This window comes from Salvelinus namaycush, chromosome 32 (assembly GCF_016432855.1).
Source record: "Salvelinus namaycush isolate Seneca chromosome 32, SaNama_1.0, whole genome shotgun sequence".
Lineage (NCBI taxonomy): Eukaryota > Metazoa > Chordata > Actinopteri > Salmoniformes > Salmonidae > Salvelinus > Salvelinus namaycush.
The window spans coordinates 21794224-21816702 of NC_052338.1; the positions used below are offsets into that span (position 1 = coordinate 21794224).

The following is a 22479-nucleotide window of genomic DNA, read 5'->3' on the forward strand; positions in this document are numbered from 1 at the left end:
TTATGGATGAGTCTGTTACTGCTGTACTGTAGCTCAGAATATGTGTTGAAGGGTTGCTGCAAGTCATATTTGGTTGAAGGTGGATGGTAGGGTAGCTGGTGGCTGTCTTTCCCAGTCCAAATAGATAAAATCTCTAGGAAGGGCTTGGAGCCTCTAACTCTGGCAATTTGACTGGTAAACTCATGGGTACACTCTCAATGGCTGCCAGTCCACCAATTATGCCATCGTTGACTTGATTCAATTTATACGGCTAAGTTACACAGCACCAGCAGCAGTACCACCAGCAGAAGTAGCAGCACCACCAGCAGCAGTAGCAGCAGCACCACCAGCAGTAGTAGCATCTGTGCAGCGTGAAGTATAAATGCATGGTAGCTCGCAGGGTGGCCGACAGATCCCAGATAGCAGGATCATTGTGAGGACCAGATACAGTGATGAACTGAGGCAGGTCAGTAGAGAAACAAGGACCACTCTCGCAGTAGCTCGCTCCCTGGCAAAAAAACAATACATCACCGCAGTCGCCAAGGCAGAGACTCCCCGCCGCCTGATACGTGGCAGGAGAGAGAAAAATTGTCCTTTTGCACTTAGGGAAAACAAAGACAATCAGAGCTTTCTTTTTTTGTCATTTTTTATTTATTCTCTCTGTCTAAAGAGCTGCCTAAGTCATCCAGGCTGCAGCTGTTAAAAAAAAAAGTATTATATTTTTAAGAAAAAGAGGCCAAACCTTGCAAGTCTAGGTATGGCTTCGTTTTTACAGATGGCAGAGCAGACCTAGATGATAATTGAAAAGGAAGTCTGGAACTGTGAGCCATTTGACAAGGGTGGACTATTTCTGTTGCTTTTCCTGTGTAATTGACACTTGAACTTACTGGAGAGAGACCCCCCCGGACACATACACACACACGCACATGCATGCATTCTCGCACACACACCACACGCACACACACACACACACTTCCTCGTGCATGCGCACAAACGCACGCACGCACTCGCGTGCACACACACACACATTCCCAAAACCCCCACCAGTCCCAGCCACCTACCAACACAACTGGCAATAATGACATGCTATACACAGGACTGCAGACATGTCTTGATTGGGCCTGATTAGTGAAACTGCAGTAGTAAACTGCTAGGAACATGAGCTCATATGGTACATGGTATGGACAGCTGGAACCTCAAATTAACCAGAACAAGTATTTGTTCAACATACACTACCTATTTTTCCTGGTGTATTTTTGTATTAGTATTTTATTACTTTACAATAACAGCACTTACGGTTGACCGGGGCAGCTCTAGCAGGGCAGAAATTTGACAAACTGACTTGTTGGAAAGGTGGCATCCTATGACGGTGCCACGTTGAAAGTCACTGAGCTCTTCGGTAAGACCGTTCTACTGCCAATGTTTGTCTATGGAGATTGCATGGCTGTGTGCTCGATTTTATACACCTGTCAGAAATGGGTGTGGCTGAAATAGCAAAAACCACTAATTTGAAGCGGTGTACACATACTTTTGTATATACAGTGCATTCGGAAAGTATTCAGACCTCTTGAATTTTTCAACATTTTGTTACATTACAGCCTTATTCTAAAATGTGTTATATAAAACATTTTCCTCATCAATCTACACACAATACCGCATAATGACAAAACAAAAACAGTTGCTTTTTCTGTTGCTTTTCCTGTGTAATTAACACTTGAACTTACTGGAGAGAGACTCTCCCCAGACACATACACACACTTTTTGTTACATTGCAGCCTTATTCTAAAATGGATTATATACAAATTCTCCGTAATGACTATGTTTGCTAATTTATATTTTACTTTGATTTTAAATATATATATATCACATTTACATAAGTATTCAGACCCTTTACTCAATACTTTGCTGAAGCACCTTTGGCAGCGATTACAGCCTCCAGTCTTCTTTTTTGTAAAATGATAAAAAACACGATTTGGAAAGGCCTGTTTATATGAGGTCCCACAGTTGACAGTGCATATCAGACCTAAAACCCAGCCTTGAGGTCGAAGGAGTTCTCCGTAGAGCTCCAAGACAGGATTGTGTTGAGGCACAGATCTGGGGAAGTATACCAAAAAATGTCTGGAGCATTTTTACCAAAATAACAATTATTTCACCATTATTTAACCAGGTAGGCTAGTTGAGAACAAGTTCTCATTTACAACAGCGACCTGGCCAAGATAAAGCAAAGCAGTGCAACACAAACAACAACACAGAGTTACAAATGGAATAAACAAGCGTACAGTCAATAACACAATAGAAAAAAAAGAAAGTCTATATACAGTGTGTGCAAATGGTCCCCAAGAACACAGTGGCCTCCATCATTCTTAAATGGAAGAAGTTTGGAACCATCAAGACTCTTCCTAGAGCTGGCCGCCCGGCCAAACAACAATTGGATGAGAAGGGCCTTGGTCAAGGAGTTGAGTGGCCTTTATGGTAGAGTGGCCAGATACAAGCCACTCCTCAGTAAAAGGCACATGACAACCTCCTTGGAGTTTGCCAAAAGGCACCTAAAGGACTCTCAGACCATGAGAAACAAGATTCTCTGGTCTGATGAAACCAAGATTTAACTATTTGGCCTGAATGCCAAGCGTCACGTCTGTAGAAAACCTGGCACCATCCCTACGGTGAAGCATGGTGGTGGCAGCAACAGGCTGTGGGGATGTTTTTCAGCGGCATGGACTGGGAGACTACTCAGGATGGAGGGAAATATGAACAGAGCAAAGTGCAGAGACATCGTTGATGAAAACCTGCTCCAGAGCACTCAGGACCTCAGACTGGGGTGAAGTTTCACCTTCCAACAGGACAACGACCCTAAGCACACAGCTAAGACAATGCAGGAGTGGCTTCGGGACAATTCTTTGAATGTCCTTGAGTGACCCAGCCAGAGCCCAGACTTGAACCCGATCTAACATCTCTGGAGAGACCTGAAAATAGTTGTGCAGCGACAGAGCTTGAGAGATTCTGCATACAAGAATGGGAGAAACTCCCCAAATACAGGTGTGCCAAGCTTGTAGCGTCATACCCAAGAAGACTCGAGGCTGTAATCGTTGCAAAGGGGCTTCAACAAAGTACTGAGTAAAGGGTCTGAATACTTACGTAGATGTGATATTGCAGTGTTTTATTTTTTATAAATATGCTTAGTCATTATGGGTTGTTGTGTGTAGATTGATGAGAAGGAAACATTTTTTTAAATCCATTTTAGAATAAGGCTGTAACGTAACAAAATGTTGAAAAAATCAAGCGGTTTGAATACTTTCCGAATGAACTGTATAGTGGATCTACAATACAAAATCCATAATACAGCAATATAACAATATTACAATGTACTGGTATGTAGAGTGTGTGTGTTATTATGTTTAGTGTTCTTCAGATATATTTGCATTGATGTTTTATGTCAATGTGTAGTAGTGTTAAGAGGTCTTTAAGACGACACATTTGTTGTAGTTTCTTATGCTATCATTTATGTATGAAGTGAGTATCTGTTTGATTGAGTAGATCTCGTCGCCTGCTCTATTGATTACAGTTCAGCAGACCACTGTTGCAGGTTATTCATTGCAGGTCGAGCCACACGCCACTTGTTGTAAAATGTCACTTCAGATCACCTTGGACCGAGCTCCACCACTGGCTGCTTCACTCACTGAATAAAGGGAGAATATTTCACTTGGAAGAGGAAGACATATTGTCTGATGGCATGTCTCTGATTGACTTATATATGGTAGCCTAGCTATCAGCCTGGGCAAAGTATGTCTACAATTCACTACAAGTATTAACTGTTTTTTTTAGTGGGTAGATCAGATTTAATATTGCAGATAGTTTTGGCTTCCATCAATGTAATTGTCTGCATCATTTCCAATCCCCCATATATTTTTTGTAAATATATTTTCCTTTGTTTTTAGCCCCTTCAGCTAACCTCAACCCCTCCCATCTATCTCTGAAGACCATCCAGTTTTGATTTTATTTGCCATATATTTTTTATTTGTGCTGTTTCACAAAAGTTCTGAACCTATATACATTTTACGGACACAGTATATTTTACATTAGTTATCTTGTTGTTTTTAGTCCCACCTTTTAGTCCCACCACTTAACCCCTCCCATATATCTCTGAACACCATCCATCTATTTGCCATATATTTTTCAACTGTGCTGTGATGTTTCACAATAGTTCTGAACCTTTCTATTCTCATAGTTTCTAAATTGTAAATTAAAGATACATTTTTTTGCTAAGAGTATTATTGTATTATTGATCGATTGACTGTGACTTTTTAAATCACCCAGCAGTGCTATTTGCAGAGTTAGCTTCAAGTAAATGTTGCAATTTCTCAGTCATTCCTGAACCTGCGACCAAAAACAAGCTACATATGGACAGTACCAAAACAAATGATCTAATGATTCTGTCTAAAACTCTTAAGTTTTGAATCAGGCTTCGTTTTGTGTATCAATTCATAAACCATGTGCCAGTCTTAGCTGTTGTTTGTTGGTCGAAGCCCAACTTGTCTAGAGGCAAGGAGAAGGAGATACATGTTGAGCGAGACAAATAGGACTGCTATCAGCTCGAGCTGTGCTCAACCTGTAAACATTTACACTTTCCAGCTGTTGGAAGTGTCTGTGACTCTAAGCAAAACACGTGTGAGTAATTTGGCCGAGGCAGTCGGGGTTCGGGCATGAGCCTGGAGGGGGAAGAAAACACAGGGATGATGATGGACACAGTGTTTAGCTTGTAACGCTAGAACAGGATAGGAAAGAATAAATCAATCAATCAATCATACCTGTCATTCCAGCCATGTGGCAACCACATAAAAACTCCTTGAGATTGGGAATGTGTTTGTTCCCCTCTCTGTCCAGGTTTCTTCTGTGGCAGTAGCCTAAGCATTGATCCTAACCATAGATTAGCCTATCATTTGTAAGCATGTTTTATTTATTTTTTTCCTTTAAGTATACCACAAAGAGAATCATTATTATTTGAGAGTAATGGTGTTCTGTAGCACATATTTGCGTGGTCTAGCTAGCAACCTGATTGGAATTTGCCTTAATTGGATGAACATAGATTTTTTACCCATTCATTCCATGTGGTTTCAGGGTTAATTACATGTGGTTACAGGGTTAAAACAGAAATAACTAAAAGGGTTAAGTTTAGGTATACATTCTGAGTTGTTAATGTTAGGGCTATGGTGTGGGGAAGGCTTTAAACAAAAATAATTGAAAACAATGTGCTGTTTCCATTAAGTATCATCAAGTACTCTCCCTGCTTGTTAGAGAATTATGAACTTCAGTGGCGCAGTGGTCTAAGCAGCATGCTCTGGCTCTGAGCCTTGTGCGTTTAAGCACAGTGCTGTGCAATAGGTTTTTTGGGGGGGGGGCTCACAAAGGCATACATCGACGTCCCCAGGACCTTTTCAAACGTCCAAAATCGACGGCTTGCTAGCTAGAGCCTACACTTATTTAATTTGAACAGGTAATCATTTGTAATTGTTCGATAGATGTAATTGTTAAATTAAAGATTGACACTTTAATTTTGTAATTCTAATTGATTGTAAATGTTGATTGTATTTTCACACTTATGAATAATACATTCTGAAATTTTGAGTCTGGAAATAATAGGTAATTTTGGTGTTTCAGTTTGAAGGACGGTTTTAGGGAGACAACATTGAGTTCTTTTATTGGAGCACAAGCAGCCGTGCAGAGCGCAAATTGTGTCCCGTGCTTGAAAATGCTAATTGTCAGAGCGACTTTGCACTTGCTGATAGCCCACTAAAAACATGTCTCCATCTCATTTAATTATTGCTGTAATTTTTACTCTTTATGGCCGCGCCCTGGTACCGTCCCTTCATTCCTTTTCACTTCTTTTCATTTTCCTTGTATCTATGATTAATGTCTGATGTCAAACTTTAGATTGAGCAGGCATCAGCAAATGCGAGATCATAATTAGTTTAGCTGACGATGGGCCTCCGATAGCGCTTGCATCTGGATGGAAAATTACCCTATAGGGAACTGGCTACTCACCAGAACTTTTTACTGATACATTGTGAAACACCCGATGAATCAAGTATCCTTTCTCTGCCAAGAAAGCTCTCTGGATTTGGAGCCAATATTATGTCTGTAGAAAAGCTTTCCATTCTAAATGTATCAGAGGAGAATTAGGAGCATTGTATTTTTCTGGCGAGAAGAGGACATGGCTCCCTACACAACATTTCGGAAGTTAAATAAATGGCACAATGGCGTTTACAGGCCCCTTAATCTAGATAATGCCACTGTAGCCGGCTAGCCACGCTGCGGATCACATGCAAGGCAGGACCGACCGCTTGTTAAGTTTATATGTTGTTCTGCACTTGATAAGGTCGGACACTCCAATGATTCATTTAGACATTACTGATTTTCTGTACTTGCCTTATGGGTCAGCGCATTGTTATTTAACGCTAGAACAGGATAGGGGTGGCAGGTAGCCTAGTGGTTAGAGTGTTTGACTAGTAACCAACAGGTTGCAAGATCAAATCCCTGAGCTGACAAGGGAAAAAATCTGTTGTTCTTCCCCTGAACAAGGCAGTTACCCCACTGTTCCTAGGCCGTCAATGAAAATAAGAATTTGTTCTTAACTGACTTGCCTAGTTAAATAAAGGTTAAAAACATTTTTGGGCTTTTTGAAATAATACGGTTAAGGAGGGCGTTAAAAAAAAATACTTGAAATCTAGTAAAGAGAAAATATTAGAAACAGTTTCCAGGTTTGAACATTTTTGAAAATGGGCTCAGAATTGCTTCCTACACAATGAGTGCCACACGTGAAGATTATAGAATGAAAATTAGGCTCCTAAAAAGGTCTCATCCTCAGCTTGTCATAGTGGTGCAGGCGATTAAGGCTGATCTCTGTCTAGTGAAGTGGTCAGGTGTCATCTCAGACTCAGTGGTATCTTACCGGACTCATTAATCAGTCTAAAGTTAATTAGTGAGAGAATCAGCTGGGTTCTATTTATCACTACCCAACTTGACCTTCTGATTGGGCAGTGTGTATGTTTGTGTGTATGTGTGTGTGGCTGCCTGCCTGCCACACTCATACAATGAACCCAGATGATGATATGATGTTTCTCCGCTCCAACCTTTTTTCTCTTCCTCTCTCTCTCTCTTTCTTTATATTTACCCTCCCCTTTGCACCCATTTTCTCACTGACTGACTGACTGACTCTCTCTCTCTCTTTTGATTTGGCTTTCAGAGACGACGAGGCTCAGGGGTATTCTGTGCCAACTGTCTGACCACCAAGACCTCGCTGTGGAGGAAGAATGCCAACGGGGGATATGTGTGCAACGCGTGTGGCCTCTATCAGAAGCTCCACTCAGTAAGGCTGGCGGGGGGAGCTTGGAAAAACACAGGAGTGTGTGTGTGTGTGTGTGTGTGTGTGTGTGTGTGTGTGTGTGTGTGTGTGTGTGTGTGTGTGTGTGTGTGTGTGTGTGTGTGTGTGTGTGTGTGTCAGGGGGAGGGGAGAGGGGAGAGGGGGGCAACCTGCTATTCCAGCCCACCCACTAAAATAAAATAGCCGTTAAGTAAATGGTAGCAGGACACTGTAGCCGTTCTAGTCTGTCCACCCCACTTCCTCCCCAGGTGACTGGTGCTCCTCTCAGGGCCTGGGGGGGGAGGGGGTAAGGGGTGCCCCCATGCCCTCTCACCCCTAGCCCTGCTAATGGTGATCTGGGAGTAATCCTGCCTCAGCCTAGAATTCCCTAGCTACCCACAGATCCCAAAACATCTGACCCTAAAGTTCACACATGCTCCTCTCACACACATGCAGGCTCACACATCACATAGGTATGATAGGTCTACTCCCTCTTTCTCCCCCCTCTCTCTCTCTCTCTCTCTCCATATCTGTTCACACACATTCTCTCAGTCAAAGGCTGTGACCTCACTTTGTGGTGTCACACAGATGCAGAAAAATAAACATGATGGGAATTAGGGATGTAACGATTCACCGATATGCATGGTCCCCAATTCAAATTTTGAAGATATGACTGCATCGATCCACGGACCCCAAACCAATCTAAATGTAGCATGCATCGGTCAGAAAATCGATTAAAACATTACAAATTGCCAGTTCACTAAATTGTTTTGCTTAAATTACTTTCTTTCTACCTTCCGAAAACTGATGCTTCCTCTCCTTCAGTGTCGAACTAAGCCTGTAACTGTCTTGACAGTCATTGATCTAAAAGTCATTTTGGGAATATTGGTAGCCTAGTCAATCTGCGCACTGTGCCCAGATTCGCACGCTGACCAACGCAAAGTAGCCGTAATCTTGCACATCTGCACCTTCAGCATTCAAATGCTTAAATGGCTTGTGTGATATTAGGCTTCATTAGTTAAGTGACAATCTATGTAGTTGGCTAGGTTATTGTTATCTACGCACTGTTGAAAATTGTGTTTTACCAGAATTAAAGTAAGCTACTGGAGACACAACTCTCCTCTGGCTATGCCTGCTAAACGGGGCTTACAATAGATGTAATTTCGATTGTTTACGTTCATACTTTGCCCATGCTGATAGTTCACCAATAGTTTTGGTAGTTTTTCTTTATTAAACAATCAATGTATATGGTCATTTTTCGATATAGTTGATCATTTCATAACGAGGACAGCAATAACTTTGCGAGGCGCACTGCATGGCCGAAGCGAGAGTAAAAAAGAAGCTCACTTAAAACATCCAAATGGTCAAAACCATTCGATTTTGACATAGGGGTGAAATCTAAAGTTGTGCTATATAGTCATTGGCTGTGTCATAGCTAATTTGTAATCGATAAATATTGATACATTACTAGCTGAAATGACCAAACCGCCCTCTAGTGGCCTCATGGGTGGAACGGTTTTCATATTTTTCATAATTTCATAATTAATAAACATTGTAAAAATATATATATAAAAAATCTGGTGTTTCTATTTCAAACGGTTTTGTTATATTTCAGTCTTCTGTGATGTATATAAAGTGTAATATTGGGATAAAAACTCTAAATGTAATACATTTCAACTATACACGGAGTGTGGAAAAAAACATTAGGAACACCTTTCCATAACATAGACTGACCAGGTGAATCCAGGTGAAGCTATGATCCCTTATTGATGTCACTTGTTAAATCCACTTCAATCAGTGTAGAGGAAGGGGAGGAGATTTTTAAGCCTTGAGACAATTGAGACATGGATTGTGTATGTGTGCCATTCAGAGGGTGAATGGGCAAGACTAAAGATTTGAAAGGGGTATGGTAGTAGGTGACAGGCGCACCGGTTTGAGTGTGTCAAGAACTGCAATGCTGCTGGATTTTTCATGCTCAACAGTTTCCCATGTGTATCAAGAATGGCCCACCACCCAAAGGATATCCAGCAAACTTGACACAACTGTGGGAAGCATTGTAGTCAACATGGGCCAGCATCCCTGTGGAACGCTTTCGACACCTTGTAGAAAGGAAAGGGAAAGGGGGATACCTAGTCAGTTGTACAACTGAATACATTCAACTGAAATGTGTCTTCCGCATTTAACCCAACCCCTCTGAATCAGAGAGGTGCGGGGGGCTGCCATAATCGACATCCACGTCTTCGGCGCCTGGGGAACAGTGGGTTAACTGCCTTGCTCAGAGTCCATGCCCCAACGAATTGAGGCTGATCTGAGGGCAAAATGGGGAGTGAAAGTCAAAATAAGAAAGGTGTTCTTAATGTTTTGTACACTCAGTGTATATCTGATTTAGCCCACTGCAGGAAAAGCTTAATCTGCAAAAAACAATTAGTGGGTGAAGGTGATTTCAGAACCAAAGTTGGGGGACAAAAAAACATAGGCTACATTGCTCCCCCTTATCAGATAGTGGTAGGATAGTAGATGCCTAGTCTCCCTTTTGACTCTGATCAGGTGCCTACATACATGCCAATCCCTCCCTAACCCCTAACCCGGACGACGCTATGCCAATTGTGCGTCGCCCCACGGACCTCCCGGTTGCGGCCGGCTGCGACAGAGCCTGGGCGTGAACCCAGAGACTCTGGTGGCGCAGCTAGCACTGCGATGCAGTGCCCTAGACCACTGCGCCACCCGGGAGATCTTTGCCCCACAGGTGATTTTATTTGCCCCCACAATTATTATTATCATAATTTTTCGTTGTTGGACATAAAAGACTAAACACACCAACAAATCAGCTCCAACTGATAAAAATTTTGCAAATCTGTTCCAAAGTATTCCCTCGCATAATAGAGAGATATATGTGATTGTATACCAATGTAAACAAGGTTTGAAATGATTCTGTTTTAGTCAAATATTATATCTGTTTGGGCTTCTTGCAGTTAATTTGCAATCTACAAATTATTTGTAATTATGTTCCAGCCCCCTGAACATCTGCTCACCCAAAAATCGTCCCGCAGCAGAATCTAGTTGATGATCCCTGACATACACTATAGACATACATCATCCACACACACACACACACACGCACACACACACACACACACACACACACACACACACACACACACACACACACACACACACACACACACACACACACACACACACACACACACACGGCTCATGAGCTCCATCAGCAGCAGATTTTATTTTAGAATGGAAAATTAGTGTTTAAACAACAAATGTTAGTGCATCGAATCGCATCGATTCACTCTCTAATCATACCGAATCGCACCGAATCATTTCAAACTAAAAGTATCGAATGGGAATGTTATCATTATAATTCTGTAGATATGGGGAGATTGCCATTGTGTAACAGACTTCAACATGTTATCCTGAAACAGGTCAATGTTCTCAATCATTGAGGATTTTACAACTGGATTTAGTTCACAGGCCCTATACCTCTTTCAGAATGAAATGTTGGTTTTGAATACACAAACTGTATTTTTTTTCTTCTCTCTGGCGAGTAAACCACCACGGCCTGGGCTGGAACCTTCCAAGACGTACTTCTCAATGCTCTTTGAAATGAAATAGTGTCTGGGCAAACATATGGGTAGGCAAATGTGACATCATGTGAGGAATTACCACTCGGAAACAAGGAGGCCTTTGTCTCCGCACATCACTCAACGTTAACATTTTTATGTTTAATCTTGGTAATTCGGTTACGACTGGGTTAGAGTCCACAGAGTCCGCCAGTCCAGTGTATAGTGCGTATTCTAGGCCGTGTTGCATGCCTGAAGGCGACTGGGCCGGCTGCCTGGGTGGTGGGGTGGTGGGTGGTGGGGGGGATCTACACAGGAGGCTCCCTGAGTCGGTGTGGTCGACTGGGCCAGAGAGGGAGAGAAAGAGAGAGCCAGGCTCCAGAGAGCCTTGCTACAAGAGGCCCTTTCACTGGCCAGGCCACCTGGTGGTCTAAACCAGCTCCAGTCCAGCAGACCAGGCCTACCACAGTCAGTGAAAGAGAGAGACAGAGAGAGAATGAGACGGAAGGAGAGAGGTGAGGGAAAGACAGAGAGGAAAAGAGAGAGAGAGAGAGAGAGAGGAATGGGGTGAGAGAGCGAGAGGGAGCTTTTCCTAAGATCACACACTCCCCTGACTCTTGTTAGGTTAGATAGAACCTAACTAAAATGTTTATTATATTCTACTAAAATGTTTGTTCTATTCTACTGAGCCATTTACTTTATGTTCGTATTCGTATATTTTATTATTTCTTATTGTTCTTGCATTGTCGTGAAGGCACCTGCGAGTAAGTATTTCGTTGGACAATGTATACCATGCTTATTCCCATACATACGACTAGTAAAACTTAAAACTGAAACTTGAACTGATGACTCCCTGTAGGTAGCTTGACCCAGCTGGGGTTTTGTGTTATGAAAGACAGTGTTTCTTTGGGTATCATATATCATTTATATTGTAGTGCATGCTTAAACTTAAAGCATACATTGAAAAACGTCTGATATTAGTTGTTATTATATAGAATTCCGTACAATTATGTTTGTGCACTAGTGGAAGTTTGTATCTTCGTCCTCTTTTTCTCTTATGATGCACTGTTAAGTTGGTGTTATAGTGATCCACCTTCAGACATGATGAAAATGACTGTGGTTGACTCCATTATATCCCCAATGGCACCCTATTCCCTATATAGTGCACTACCTTTGACCAGAGCCCTATGGGTAGTAGTGCACTATGTAGAGAATAGGGGGCCATTTGGGGACGTAGTGATACTCATAATCTGTTACTTTCGTCTCTGTGTGCCTCTGGACCTGCATGCTGCAACTGGACTGTTGTTTGGGCTTGTTTATGTGTTAGTTGTTAGCGCTCCTTGCTAGTTGTTAGAGAGGAGGTAGACTCTACAGTGGAGGAACTGGCCTGTTGTTTGGGCTTGTTTATGTGTTAGTTGTTAGCGCTCCTTGCTAGTTGTTAGAGAGGAGGTAGACTCTACAGTGGAGGAACTGGCCTGTTGTTTGGGCTTGTTTATGTGTTAGTTGTTAGCGCTCCTTGTTAGTTGTTAGAGAGGAGGTAGATTCTACAGTGGAGGAACTGGCCTGTTGTTTTGGCTTGTTTATGTGTTAGTTGTTAGCGCTCCTTGCTAGTTGTTAGAGAGGAGGTAGATTCTACAGTGGAGGAACTGGCCTGTTGTTTGGGCTTGTTTATGTGTTAGTTGTTAGCGCTCCTTGCTAGTTGTTAGTGAGGAGGTAGACTTCAGTGGACCATTAGGTAGGGTTGTATACGTAACTCTTCCTGCTCCACTAGCTGCTAATAAATTATATGGAGAGGAGGGGATTCCAAGTCCGCCGGGTTCCCCATCCGTTCGCTCAACACTCCGAGTCTGGATTGTCTGTTTTCCTGAGATTGTTTGTTTGTTCTTGGCAATGGCGAGCGTTCCTCCCATCCTCCCAGTGGGGACTGATTCATGATAGCCACATGTGCGCTTGTTCGTTCAGTCCTCACCGGAAACCACCTGGATGTTGCAGCAGTGTAGCGAGGGCCTCGTTGAACAGAACATCACCATCGCTTGTCTTTTAAGAGGTCCTTTGGTGGCTGCAATTAATCAGTGATGAAGACGTTTTCATTTGCAGGCGTGTTCATCGGCCCCAGCCAATGGCAGTAGTATTTTTATACTTTTGAATAAAAGTTTTATACGCTGTACAGAAATAATTCCATAATAGCACCTCATAAACCGGTGCTGTAGTGGGCCGTAATGGAGTTCTGGACTCCTTATGCCATAGCACATTGCAACAATAAATGTCTCTCTGGTTTTATCTTCTAATAATAGGACTTGACGGGCGGCGGGGAGCGTATGCCCTGTGTGTGTGTGTGTGTGTGTCAAATGCCGGGGTGTAAAAACATATCGAAGTGGCAGCATTACTTTGTTCTGTCTGAAGAGTCAGTCTCTCTTTACAGTTGCCAAAGTGCACTCCAGCATTGGTCACACTGACAGAAACCAATGAATGGCGTACTCGAAACAGTCTCCTGAGACGTTTTGAAAAGTTCTGCTGCTGGTGACAGAGAGATGTGGCGCACCAAAAGGCACCCTATTACCTACATAGTGTACTTCTTTTGACCAAAGCCCTGGTCAAAAGTAGTGCACTATATAGGAAATATCGTGCCATTTGGGACACAGACTATGATGAAAGCAGTAGCTTGTTGAAGAGCGAGGCAGCATAGAGAAAGGTAGCTAGCTTATTGAAGCTTATCCATTTGTACAGTACTGTCTGGAAATGCCAACACTTTTGTATTGTGTAGGCCTTTGTCAGTAGTAGATGAGCACAGTGTGAGATGAAAGTGTTCTTGTTTCTAATGAATTACACATTCGTTCTGGTGACACAAAACAGAAGGAGTCAACTGACGGTCTAGACAGACACAGCAACAGTATGGAAATAGATGCATGCATGAATAGGTATTGGAGTTGAACAGTTGCTTAAATGGATGGAAACAGCACATCCTGTAAGAGAGGTAATTATGGGTAACTATTGCAGAAAGAAACATAAGGTTAAGATGGTGGGAGAATGAAGATGACCTTTCTTCTGTCTGTGTCTTCCATCCACCTTGCTGTGTCTGTGGCCTTGTATTGTCAATCTGTTGTCTATACTTTTGACTAAATATGGCCCTACCTTTTGTTAAGCTTGGATCTGTCTGCAGAAAATGCCCTTAGCATACTGCGAGCTCCAAAAGTATTGGGACAGTGACACATTTTTTGTTGATTTGACTCTGTACTCCAGCACTTTGTATTTGAAATGATACAATTCCAGACTATCAGCTTTAATTTGGGGTTATTTTCAATCATATCGGGTGGACCGTTTAGAAATTACAGCACTTTTTGTCCCTCCATTTTAGGGGGGACAAATTCACTTAATATTGGGACAAATTCACTTAAATGTGTATTAAAGTAGCCCAAAGAATGCTAACTTCCCCTGTTATTGTAATGGTGAGAGCTTAGCATGTCTTGGGGGTATGATATTTGTGTGTCTGTAACTTTTTAGAAGGGAAAGAGAGAGAGAAAGAGACAGAGAGAGTGATAAAGAGAGAGAGATAAAAAGAGAGATAAAGAGAGAGAGAGACAGAAAGAGACAGCGAAAGAGAGAGAAAAGAGAGAGAGATGAAGAGAGAGAGACAGAAAGTGACAGATAAAGAGAGAGAGAGACATAGAAAATGAGAAAGAGAAAGCAAGATAAAAAGAAAGCAGAGGGAGAGAGAGAGCAATGGAGTGAGAGAGACAGATCGATAGATAGAGAGAGAGAGAGAGAGAGAGAGAGAGAGAGAGAAAGAGAGAGAGAGAGAAGGGAGGACACATGAGGAAGGAGCCTCCATGGCTACATGGTTTCAGAATGTTCCAGTCAGTAGAGGGCACTCTTTCTTCTGGTCTGAATCATCCTCTGTTTCTCCTCTCCTGCTGCTCGAGACAGACAGCCTTGACATCTGGCTGAGAGAGAGAGAGACAAAGAGAGAGAGTGAGACAGCGAGAGAGAGAGGGAGGAGGGGGAAAACTTCCACTGCTTTCATTCACCGTAGGGAATTAAGTGTTGTAATAGAGCAATGGAAGATGTGTATGACTGATACAACTGTTCCTGGAAAATACTATTTTCCTTCTCCTTTCATGGAGCCAGAGCCATAGTGTTGGTCACCAAACTTTTCTGAGTCAAGATCACTTTCGCAGTCAAAAAGCAAGCCGAGATCTACCGCTCAGATTTTTTTTTTAACACGACTTAAAAAATGTAAGCTAATAAAAACTATAGGAATGAGGTTTGTGCAGTAGGCCTAATACATTATCACAGCATATTGGCTATATGCCTGGGCTGCCAATATTGTTCTTCCCAGACCATATTATATTTCAAACTCAAGCTTTGATCAGTTGGTGTAGCACTTGCGAGGCACAGCTGAGCATAAATTTAAATAATTTTCAAATAATTCCGAGTTGGATGACCGTTCAAAACGATTTTTCCCAGTCGTATCTTGTTTTTTTCCGAGTTCCCAGTTGTCTTGAACATGGAGTTAGTCTCAGTGGAAGGAGGGAGAGAGCAGCAGAGGTTCCGCCTCTCAAGGCCCCTGCTCTCTCCTTCCTTTCCTCCGGTGAGACTAACCAAAGAGGGGCCCCCATCTTCCACCTGATGGCGAAACTCGAGTCGCACCGCATTCGCCTTATGCACAAATTCATGTTGTTCCTATGACCAGAGAAAGTAAAATATTCCTCGATATTAATATAGACAAGACAAGCTGCTAATTATAATAAATATGCAGGGCTACCGATACACTTGGCTTCTCATTCATTGCAACTGTATCTCGAGTGGAAGTAGGGAGAAGCACGTTTTATGTTTTATAATAGTGTTGAATAAAAATAGTGTTGAATCAAAACTTAGACATGATCTCACTCATAAAAACAGCAGCTTTTTGCTGTATTCTTTGACAGTCTCTCTCTTGTCATGGTTTTAAAAGTTATGAAATCTCACTTAGGCTAGTATCAAACTTTGCTGTGGCCGGGGTCATGGTAGATGTAGGCACGGTGATTTGACTTATTTAATTGGCCAGCAACTGCCTCTGCAACCCAATGCTGCAAGGGAAATGCAGCGTTCCATCTGGTGTACCAAAATGTAATGACGCTTTAGGTGGGATCGAGGCGTTATCATTGGCTTTTCTACAGAAATGCTTTGTGATCGCCAAGGAATGCCTTGAAGATCACGATCGACCGGTTGGTGACCACTGGTGTAGGGCCTACATGTTTCTGAATAAATAGCCGTACTGTCATTGAGGGGGAAGGAGGGGGAAATGTAGGATCTTAATTTGAGCCAATTTGCTACAGCAGGAAATTAATCCTGCAGCAACAGGAAATGTGAATTATTATGTGGATTATAATTCATGACATTTGTTGAAGGGGTTGATACATGTCAAGTCTGACATTTTAAAGTGGAAATTACAAACTTTAGAAGCCTTTTTAAACCTTGAATAATATATAAGTTTGCATTTCCTGCCATGCAGGAAAATTATCAGCAACAAAAGAGTGATCAAATTAAGATCCTACATCTGTACGCTCTTGAAAAAAAGGGTTCCAAAAGGGTTCTTCGGCTGTCCCCATTGGAGAACCCTTTTTGGTTCCTGGTAGAAACCTTTTTGTTTTCAGGTAGAACCCTTATGGTTTCCATGTAGAACCTTCTGTGGGAAGGATTCTTCATGGAACCCAAAAGGGTTCTACCTTGAACCAAAAGGGGTTCTTCAAAGGGTTCTCCTATCGGGACAGCCGAATAATCATTAAAGGTTCTAGATAGCACCTTTTTTCTAAGAGTGTTCTAGCCTTATTGGAAAAAAGATAATTTCCCTTCTTCCTATCAACCTGTGCCATCAAACCTTTTTTTCCTCTTTTTTCATGTCTCCCCCCTTTTTTTGATTGGTTTCCGTTCCCCGGGAACATGTCAACGGATTCTCTATCACATAGATAAGGAGGTAGGCAGCGGTACGGTGTGGAATTGATTCCTCAGGGACTTTTCACACCTATAAGTCAGTCTGCAATAGGGCCAATCTGATCCCTTTTATTCAGATTCTCTTCTGGCCATTTCTTCACTGGCCATATGCATATACAGTATGTGTAGGGAGCAAATCGATGGAATAAAAATGGCCACACCTTTTAAATTTTTTTCTCTCTCTAGCCGTGCACCTATTAGTTTGGGCTCCCAGTTATTTCTGGGAAATTTCAATGGAAAGCGGGTGAAACGTTTGTATAAAAACGTGTCCGTCGGCATTGCCGTGTTAAGTGTCACCGGCAGGAGTTGGCTGTGAATGCCAGACTCTACCTGTGGCAGAATAACATGAAGGAGAGGAAAAATGAAAGGAACAGAACAGGAAAGAAAGGAAAGGCCTGGGTGATAAATGAGGGCAAGAACGTTCATTTTGCTCCTCCGTTTCAAACGTGTCCTGAAGGTAGACTGACAGAATTCTTGCTTCGATTTCCCAAATTATATTAGATGTCTCTGTATTTTCAAGTCAATGCTTGAGGCATGTCATATCACACGCAAACACAGAAATTATGAATAAATGATGACTTTAATATTGCAATTGTAATCACTGAATTTAATGATTACTATTTGCCTGGTGGCTACAAAAATGAATTGGCCAGTTAATGAGAGAATACTGTAGGCTACATCCATTATTTTGTGGATCTTGCGGTAAATGTGTTACCATTTAAAAGGTTGCATGCCATCTGCAATACACCAACACTCCTGCAGTATTTACAGTAGGTCTTATCCCCTTATTGGGCTCTAATAAGCAATGTGAGCTGCCCTGGGGCAAGGCCTGTCTGTGTGCCAGCGCTAGGTGGAGGTCAGGCGCTCGTGTCTCCTGTCTGCCCAGCTGTGACTGGGTGACGGCTGGGGAGCAGAGGGTGCAGGGGGGTTACGGAGGGAGGATGTGGGTTAGAGGGAGAGCAGTGGAGGAAAAAGGAGCTGTCACTATCAGGATTAAGCTACACTGACTAGAGCCTAACTCGTCGAGTCCCGATGCTTTTTATATTGCAGTCATTCTGGGATCATTTTAGTGGCGTAATATGTTGTGTAATTACACCTACTATCAAATTGCTTAGGTGATCGCTTTTCTTATTTAGGTGACATCTATAGCTACATTTCTAGTGTATGGCTCACTACATAAATAAATCAAATGTATATCTGTCTCTCACCAGACTCCCCGGCCGCTGAACATCATCAAGCAGAACAACGGCGAGCAGATCATCCGCCGGCGCACTCGGAAGCGCCTCAACCCCGACCCTCTGCCCTCCGAACCTGTGGGCTCCAAGCAGCAGCGGGTCAACAGCGAGGAGCGCCTTAATGGCAGTCCCCTGGAGCGTCGGCCAGGAGAGGATGGGCCAGGCTCAGACGGAGGGTCCATCCCTCGCGGAGGGGAGCCCCCGAACGCCCTGGGCAAGTACGAGGCCTACGGCTCCTCTGGGGCTAAGGGCCACCCCAGCCCTCGCTCCACCCATGCCTTCTTGGTCAGCCAGACCCTAGAGATCCACAAGCGTATGCCTCCTTTGCACATACACAACAAGAACCCTGCGGAGGGAGGGGCGGAGGGGAACGGGGTGGGCTCAGCCGGGGTCCATCACATGGGCTCGGAGGGGAAAGGCGGCTCGGCCTCCGAGAGGGGTAGCCCCATCGAGAAGTACATGCGCCCTTCCAAACAGGCTAGCTACTCGCCACCAGGCAGCCCCATCGAGAAGTACCAGTACCCGTTCTTCAGCCTGCCCTTTATCCACAACGACCTGCAGAGCGAGGCCGACTGGCTGCGCTTCTGGACTAAGTATAAGATGTCTGTGCCGGGCAACCCACACTACCTAGGCCACATGCCTGGTCTGCCCAACCCTTGCCAAAGCTTTGTGCCTTACTCCACCTTCAGCCTGCCCTCACACTTCCCTTCCCCACCCCCCGCCGGCCCCGAGAGTGACATCCCTCTCGACCTGGCCATCAAACATTCCAAACCGGCCCCCACCGCCAACGGCTCCACCGCCGCTGCCAAGGAGAGGATTAGCAGCGCCGACACACGGGCCTTGCCCACTGTCCCACCGTTAGAGAAGGAGAAAGAGAAAGAGAGAGAGCAGCATGAGAGAGGAGAGGAGAAGGAGGAAGTAGAAGAGGGGCCATCGCCCCAGCCAGCTCCTCCTCCCCCAGCCGTTGCAGCTAAGCCGGAGAGGGTGGACCAGAGCACGCAGGACGAGCTGACCTGCAAGTGCATCCACTGTGGCATCGTCTTCCTGGATGAGGTGATGTATGCCCTACACATGAGCTGCCACGCCGACGGAGGGCCCTTCCAGTGCAGCATCTGCCTGCACTCCTGCGCAGACAAGTATGACTTCACCACACACATACAACGAGGGCTTCACCGGCCCACCGCCGAAGCTGAGACTAAGGCCGATGCTCCAATGGACTCTGTGTGATTTTGGTGCGACCCACAGACTTGGAATTCTAGCACAAGCATAGCAGTATGAAAAAGAACTCTATGGACAAAAACAACGTACTGTAATGATTGAATGAGACTTTTTGCTAAATGTGCCATGATAGCTTCTGTGCCTCCGCAGCCAGTGTAGGGAACTAATATCATTTAAACATTTATATTGGACCTAATACAGAAAAAGTGATTTGCTATTTTCTTTTTTTTTTGTAAAGGAAAACGCTTTTGAAGAAAATGGTACCACAAGTAGCCGCTTATTTTAGTGTTTTTCGTTTTTTTTGCTATTGTTAATTTTTTTCTTCAGAAGTGTTACTTTGACAAGGCAGTTCAGTAAACAACAAGGTACATCTACATGTTTTTGGGATTGGTTTATTATTCAGTGGGTTGGTTGTGCTACTCATCAATGTTCTCTTACCTGGTTGATTCAATGTTCCGTACAGAATGAGGATGTGTGAATTGATATGTAAAGTGAGGAAATGGGAAATGTCAGTCGTCTGTCATAATCTCATCCCCGATGGATGGGCAGAGCGATGACTAATGATTGGATTGTCCTCAAATAAACGTCCTCAGGGAACGCACGTGGCTGATTTAGAAACATAGCCTGCAGTGGTTTCAGTCGCATTGGTCTCTGCTTAACATCCATCTAAGTGTCTTATGTTTTAATGTATTTTAGTTATGGCTACAGCTTGTTTTTTGTTAGTTTTTTTGGGAAGACTGTTGTCACAGAATTTCCTCTAGACATTTTAAGTTGCTAGGATGCAAACCTTATATCACTAAAGACATTTGGGAAGGAAATAAAATAATAAAATACATATTTTTTTCTATGTTGTTAATATGAAAAATGCATAATATCAGTGCCTGATATATTGTACAAAGTATTTTCTACCTGGTATGTTGATATGCAACATTGACTTTCCATTTGAGTAAAGGGCCACGAGCTTGGCTCTGCAAAACTGTTTACATTTGCAAATGTAGCAAACAAGGTAATGAAGCAAAATGCCTGCAATTCTTAGTATTTTTCTCTCATGAGGACAGGACGATAGATCACGTAAAAAAAACCGAGGCCTTTTGTCAGAAGGTTGAATGGGAGATGAAATGGAGTCAAAGTATTTTTTCTGTTTGTTTGAATGCCACAGAGAGGCACTATCCATTCCATGTCTTTCTTTCTTTGTATGCTCCTCCTCGTACACATTGTAATGCTTTATAGTCTACAGATGCTTTGTATTGGACTTTGTTCATCCTGTATGTATTTTTTGTAAGAGAAGCTGATGTAGCTTGGTCATAAATCATGTACTGTGAGCATTATAGCTTTGGGCATCATGGGTTTTCCTGTCCAGGTATTTCAACTGACTATATCGTACACAAGGCCCATTTTTTGTATCTCTATTAAATTGAAATTGATATAATACTCTAATATTTGGTTTTTAGTAAGTCTTATTTTTAAGGACTTAATTTGAACATAGCATGAATTTCTACTTGTTCCATAGACAGGTGAAACAGGTGCCTTTTGACGGAAATAAGTCATTGAATATCAACAATGTTGAATGCTTTTCCCATCAAATCAGCTGTTGTATAACTCATCCAAGTAATTGACAGGATGTAGATGGATTAATACCATTTGAGTGACAAAACAAATACTACTTCCACACAGTTATCACACAGCAACATTACCCCTCTGTAGCTTGTTTGTATTTTGCTTGTAGACAACGTATTTAGCCTCTAAAACACTCCCCCAAAAACCTGTTTCTCTCTCTGTCCTCTCACTCTCTTTCTCTCTCGTGTGTGCGTACTGTGTACGTCCACCCATTGCTGCTGCTGCGTCTAGCATGAGTTCAATCTAAACTGTCCATCCTTAGATACACATACTTATTTATACATGAGCAGCGGGGAACGAAAAGAGAGTCTGCCTGGGATTCACAAACAAGGATTTGTGTGAAGTAGCGATGAACTCAACATAGCCTTACAATGCTGCTTTACTGCAAATGCCTCTCGGAAAACAAAAAACTGTAATATTAGTAATAAGATTCACAGGTGCATTTATCATATGATACCGAATAACATAAGGAACTATTTTTCTTTTTGTGTTCAATTTGCGAAGTTTTAATTTGAAATATGTTAACGCTTGCACTTCAGTTATTCTGTTTTATTGCCAAGGAAGAAAGAGGATACTGTTAAATTTGTTATTAGCATGCTATACACAGGTACTGCAAAAATAATTAGCAGGAGTGAACATGCCTATAAGGAGGACAAGACAAAGAAACACCATGGACAGAAAGAATTATCTGTGCCAAGAAGATGCCAGTAAGCCAGTGTGGACACGGACATGGCAAAAAAGGCAAATGTTTTTGTAAATGTTTTAACCATAATTTTTAGAATGTTGTTTCTTGTTTTTACACTTTATTGCATAGAAGATGGGTTTAGATTATTTGTTTCTTTATTTTGTTTTTTCTGCTACCACCTTTACGTTTTTGTGTTGTAGGTTTTACATGCAAACAATTCAACAAAGATGGCAAAGATGTCTGTTACATCTAAACTTGAATAATAATGATAATAATAATAATAATTAATAAAGTAATAACAAAACATGTTCTGCAATCTCTTAGTTTTTATTCTGTGATTTTTATGACCATACTTTGATATACGGCTCTGGAAAAAATTAAGAGACCACTGCAAAATTATCAGTTTCTCTGGTTTTACTTGTATGTGTTTGGATACAATGAACAATTTTGTTTTATTCTATAAACTACTGACAACATTTCTCCCAAATTCCAAGTAAAGATATTGTCATTTAGAGCATTTATTGCAGAAAGTGTCACTCCTGTGCAAAAATTATAACTGTTGTATAACTCATCCAAGCATTGTCCTGCTGGAAAAACCAATCCTCAGAGTTGGGGAACATCAGAGCAGAAGGAAGCATGTTTTTTCCCAGGACAACCTTGTACGTGGCTTGATTCATGCGTCCTTCACAAAGACAAATCTGCCCGATTCCAGCCTTGCTGAAGCACGCCCAGATCATCACCGATCCTCCACCAAATGTCACAGTGGGTGTGAGACCTGGAGAGGCCTACAAGCCACAGTGTCTCGCACCCACTGTGAAATTTGGTGAAAGATCGGTGATGATC

General features: G+C 42.6%; 1 protein-coding gene across 1 annotated transcript; it reads left to right on the top strand.

The window, feature by feature from the left end:
• Positions 1-361: 361 nt before the first annotated feature.
• Positions 362-21931, top strand: LOC120027057 (zinc finger transcription factor Trps1-like). Its single transcript, XM_038971902.1, has 3 exons — positions 362-445; positions 7220-7342; positions 18093-21931. The coding sequence occupies exons 1-3, from the start codon at positions 362-364 to the stop codon at positions 19341-19343; spliced, it is 1458 nt and encodes a 485-aa protein (XP_038827830.1). The 3' UTR covers positions 19344-21931.
• Positions 21932-22479: the final 548 nt, after the last annotated feature.

Bases quoted from the DNA above. Each gene is read 5' to 3' on its own strand.
- LOC120027057 (XM_038971902.1), top strand. From the start codon at position 362: ATGCATGGTAGCTCGCAGGGTGGCCGACAGATCCCAGATAGCAGGATC. The intron at 446-7,219 runs GTCAGTAGAGAA...TTTGGCTTTCAG, and splicing joins ACAGTGATGAACTGAGGCAG to AGACGACGAGGCTCAGGGGT. The intron at 7,343-18,092 runs GTAAGGCTGGCG...GTCTCTCACCAG, and splicing joins TCTATCAGAAGCTCCACTCA to ACTCCCCGGCCGCTGAACAT.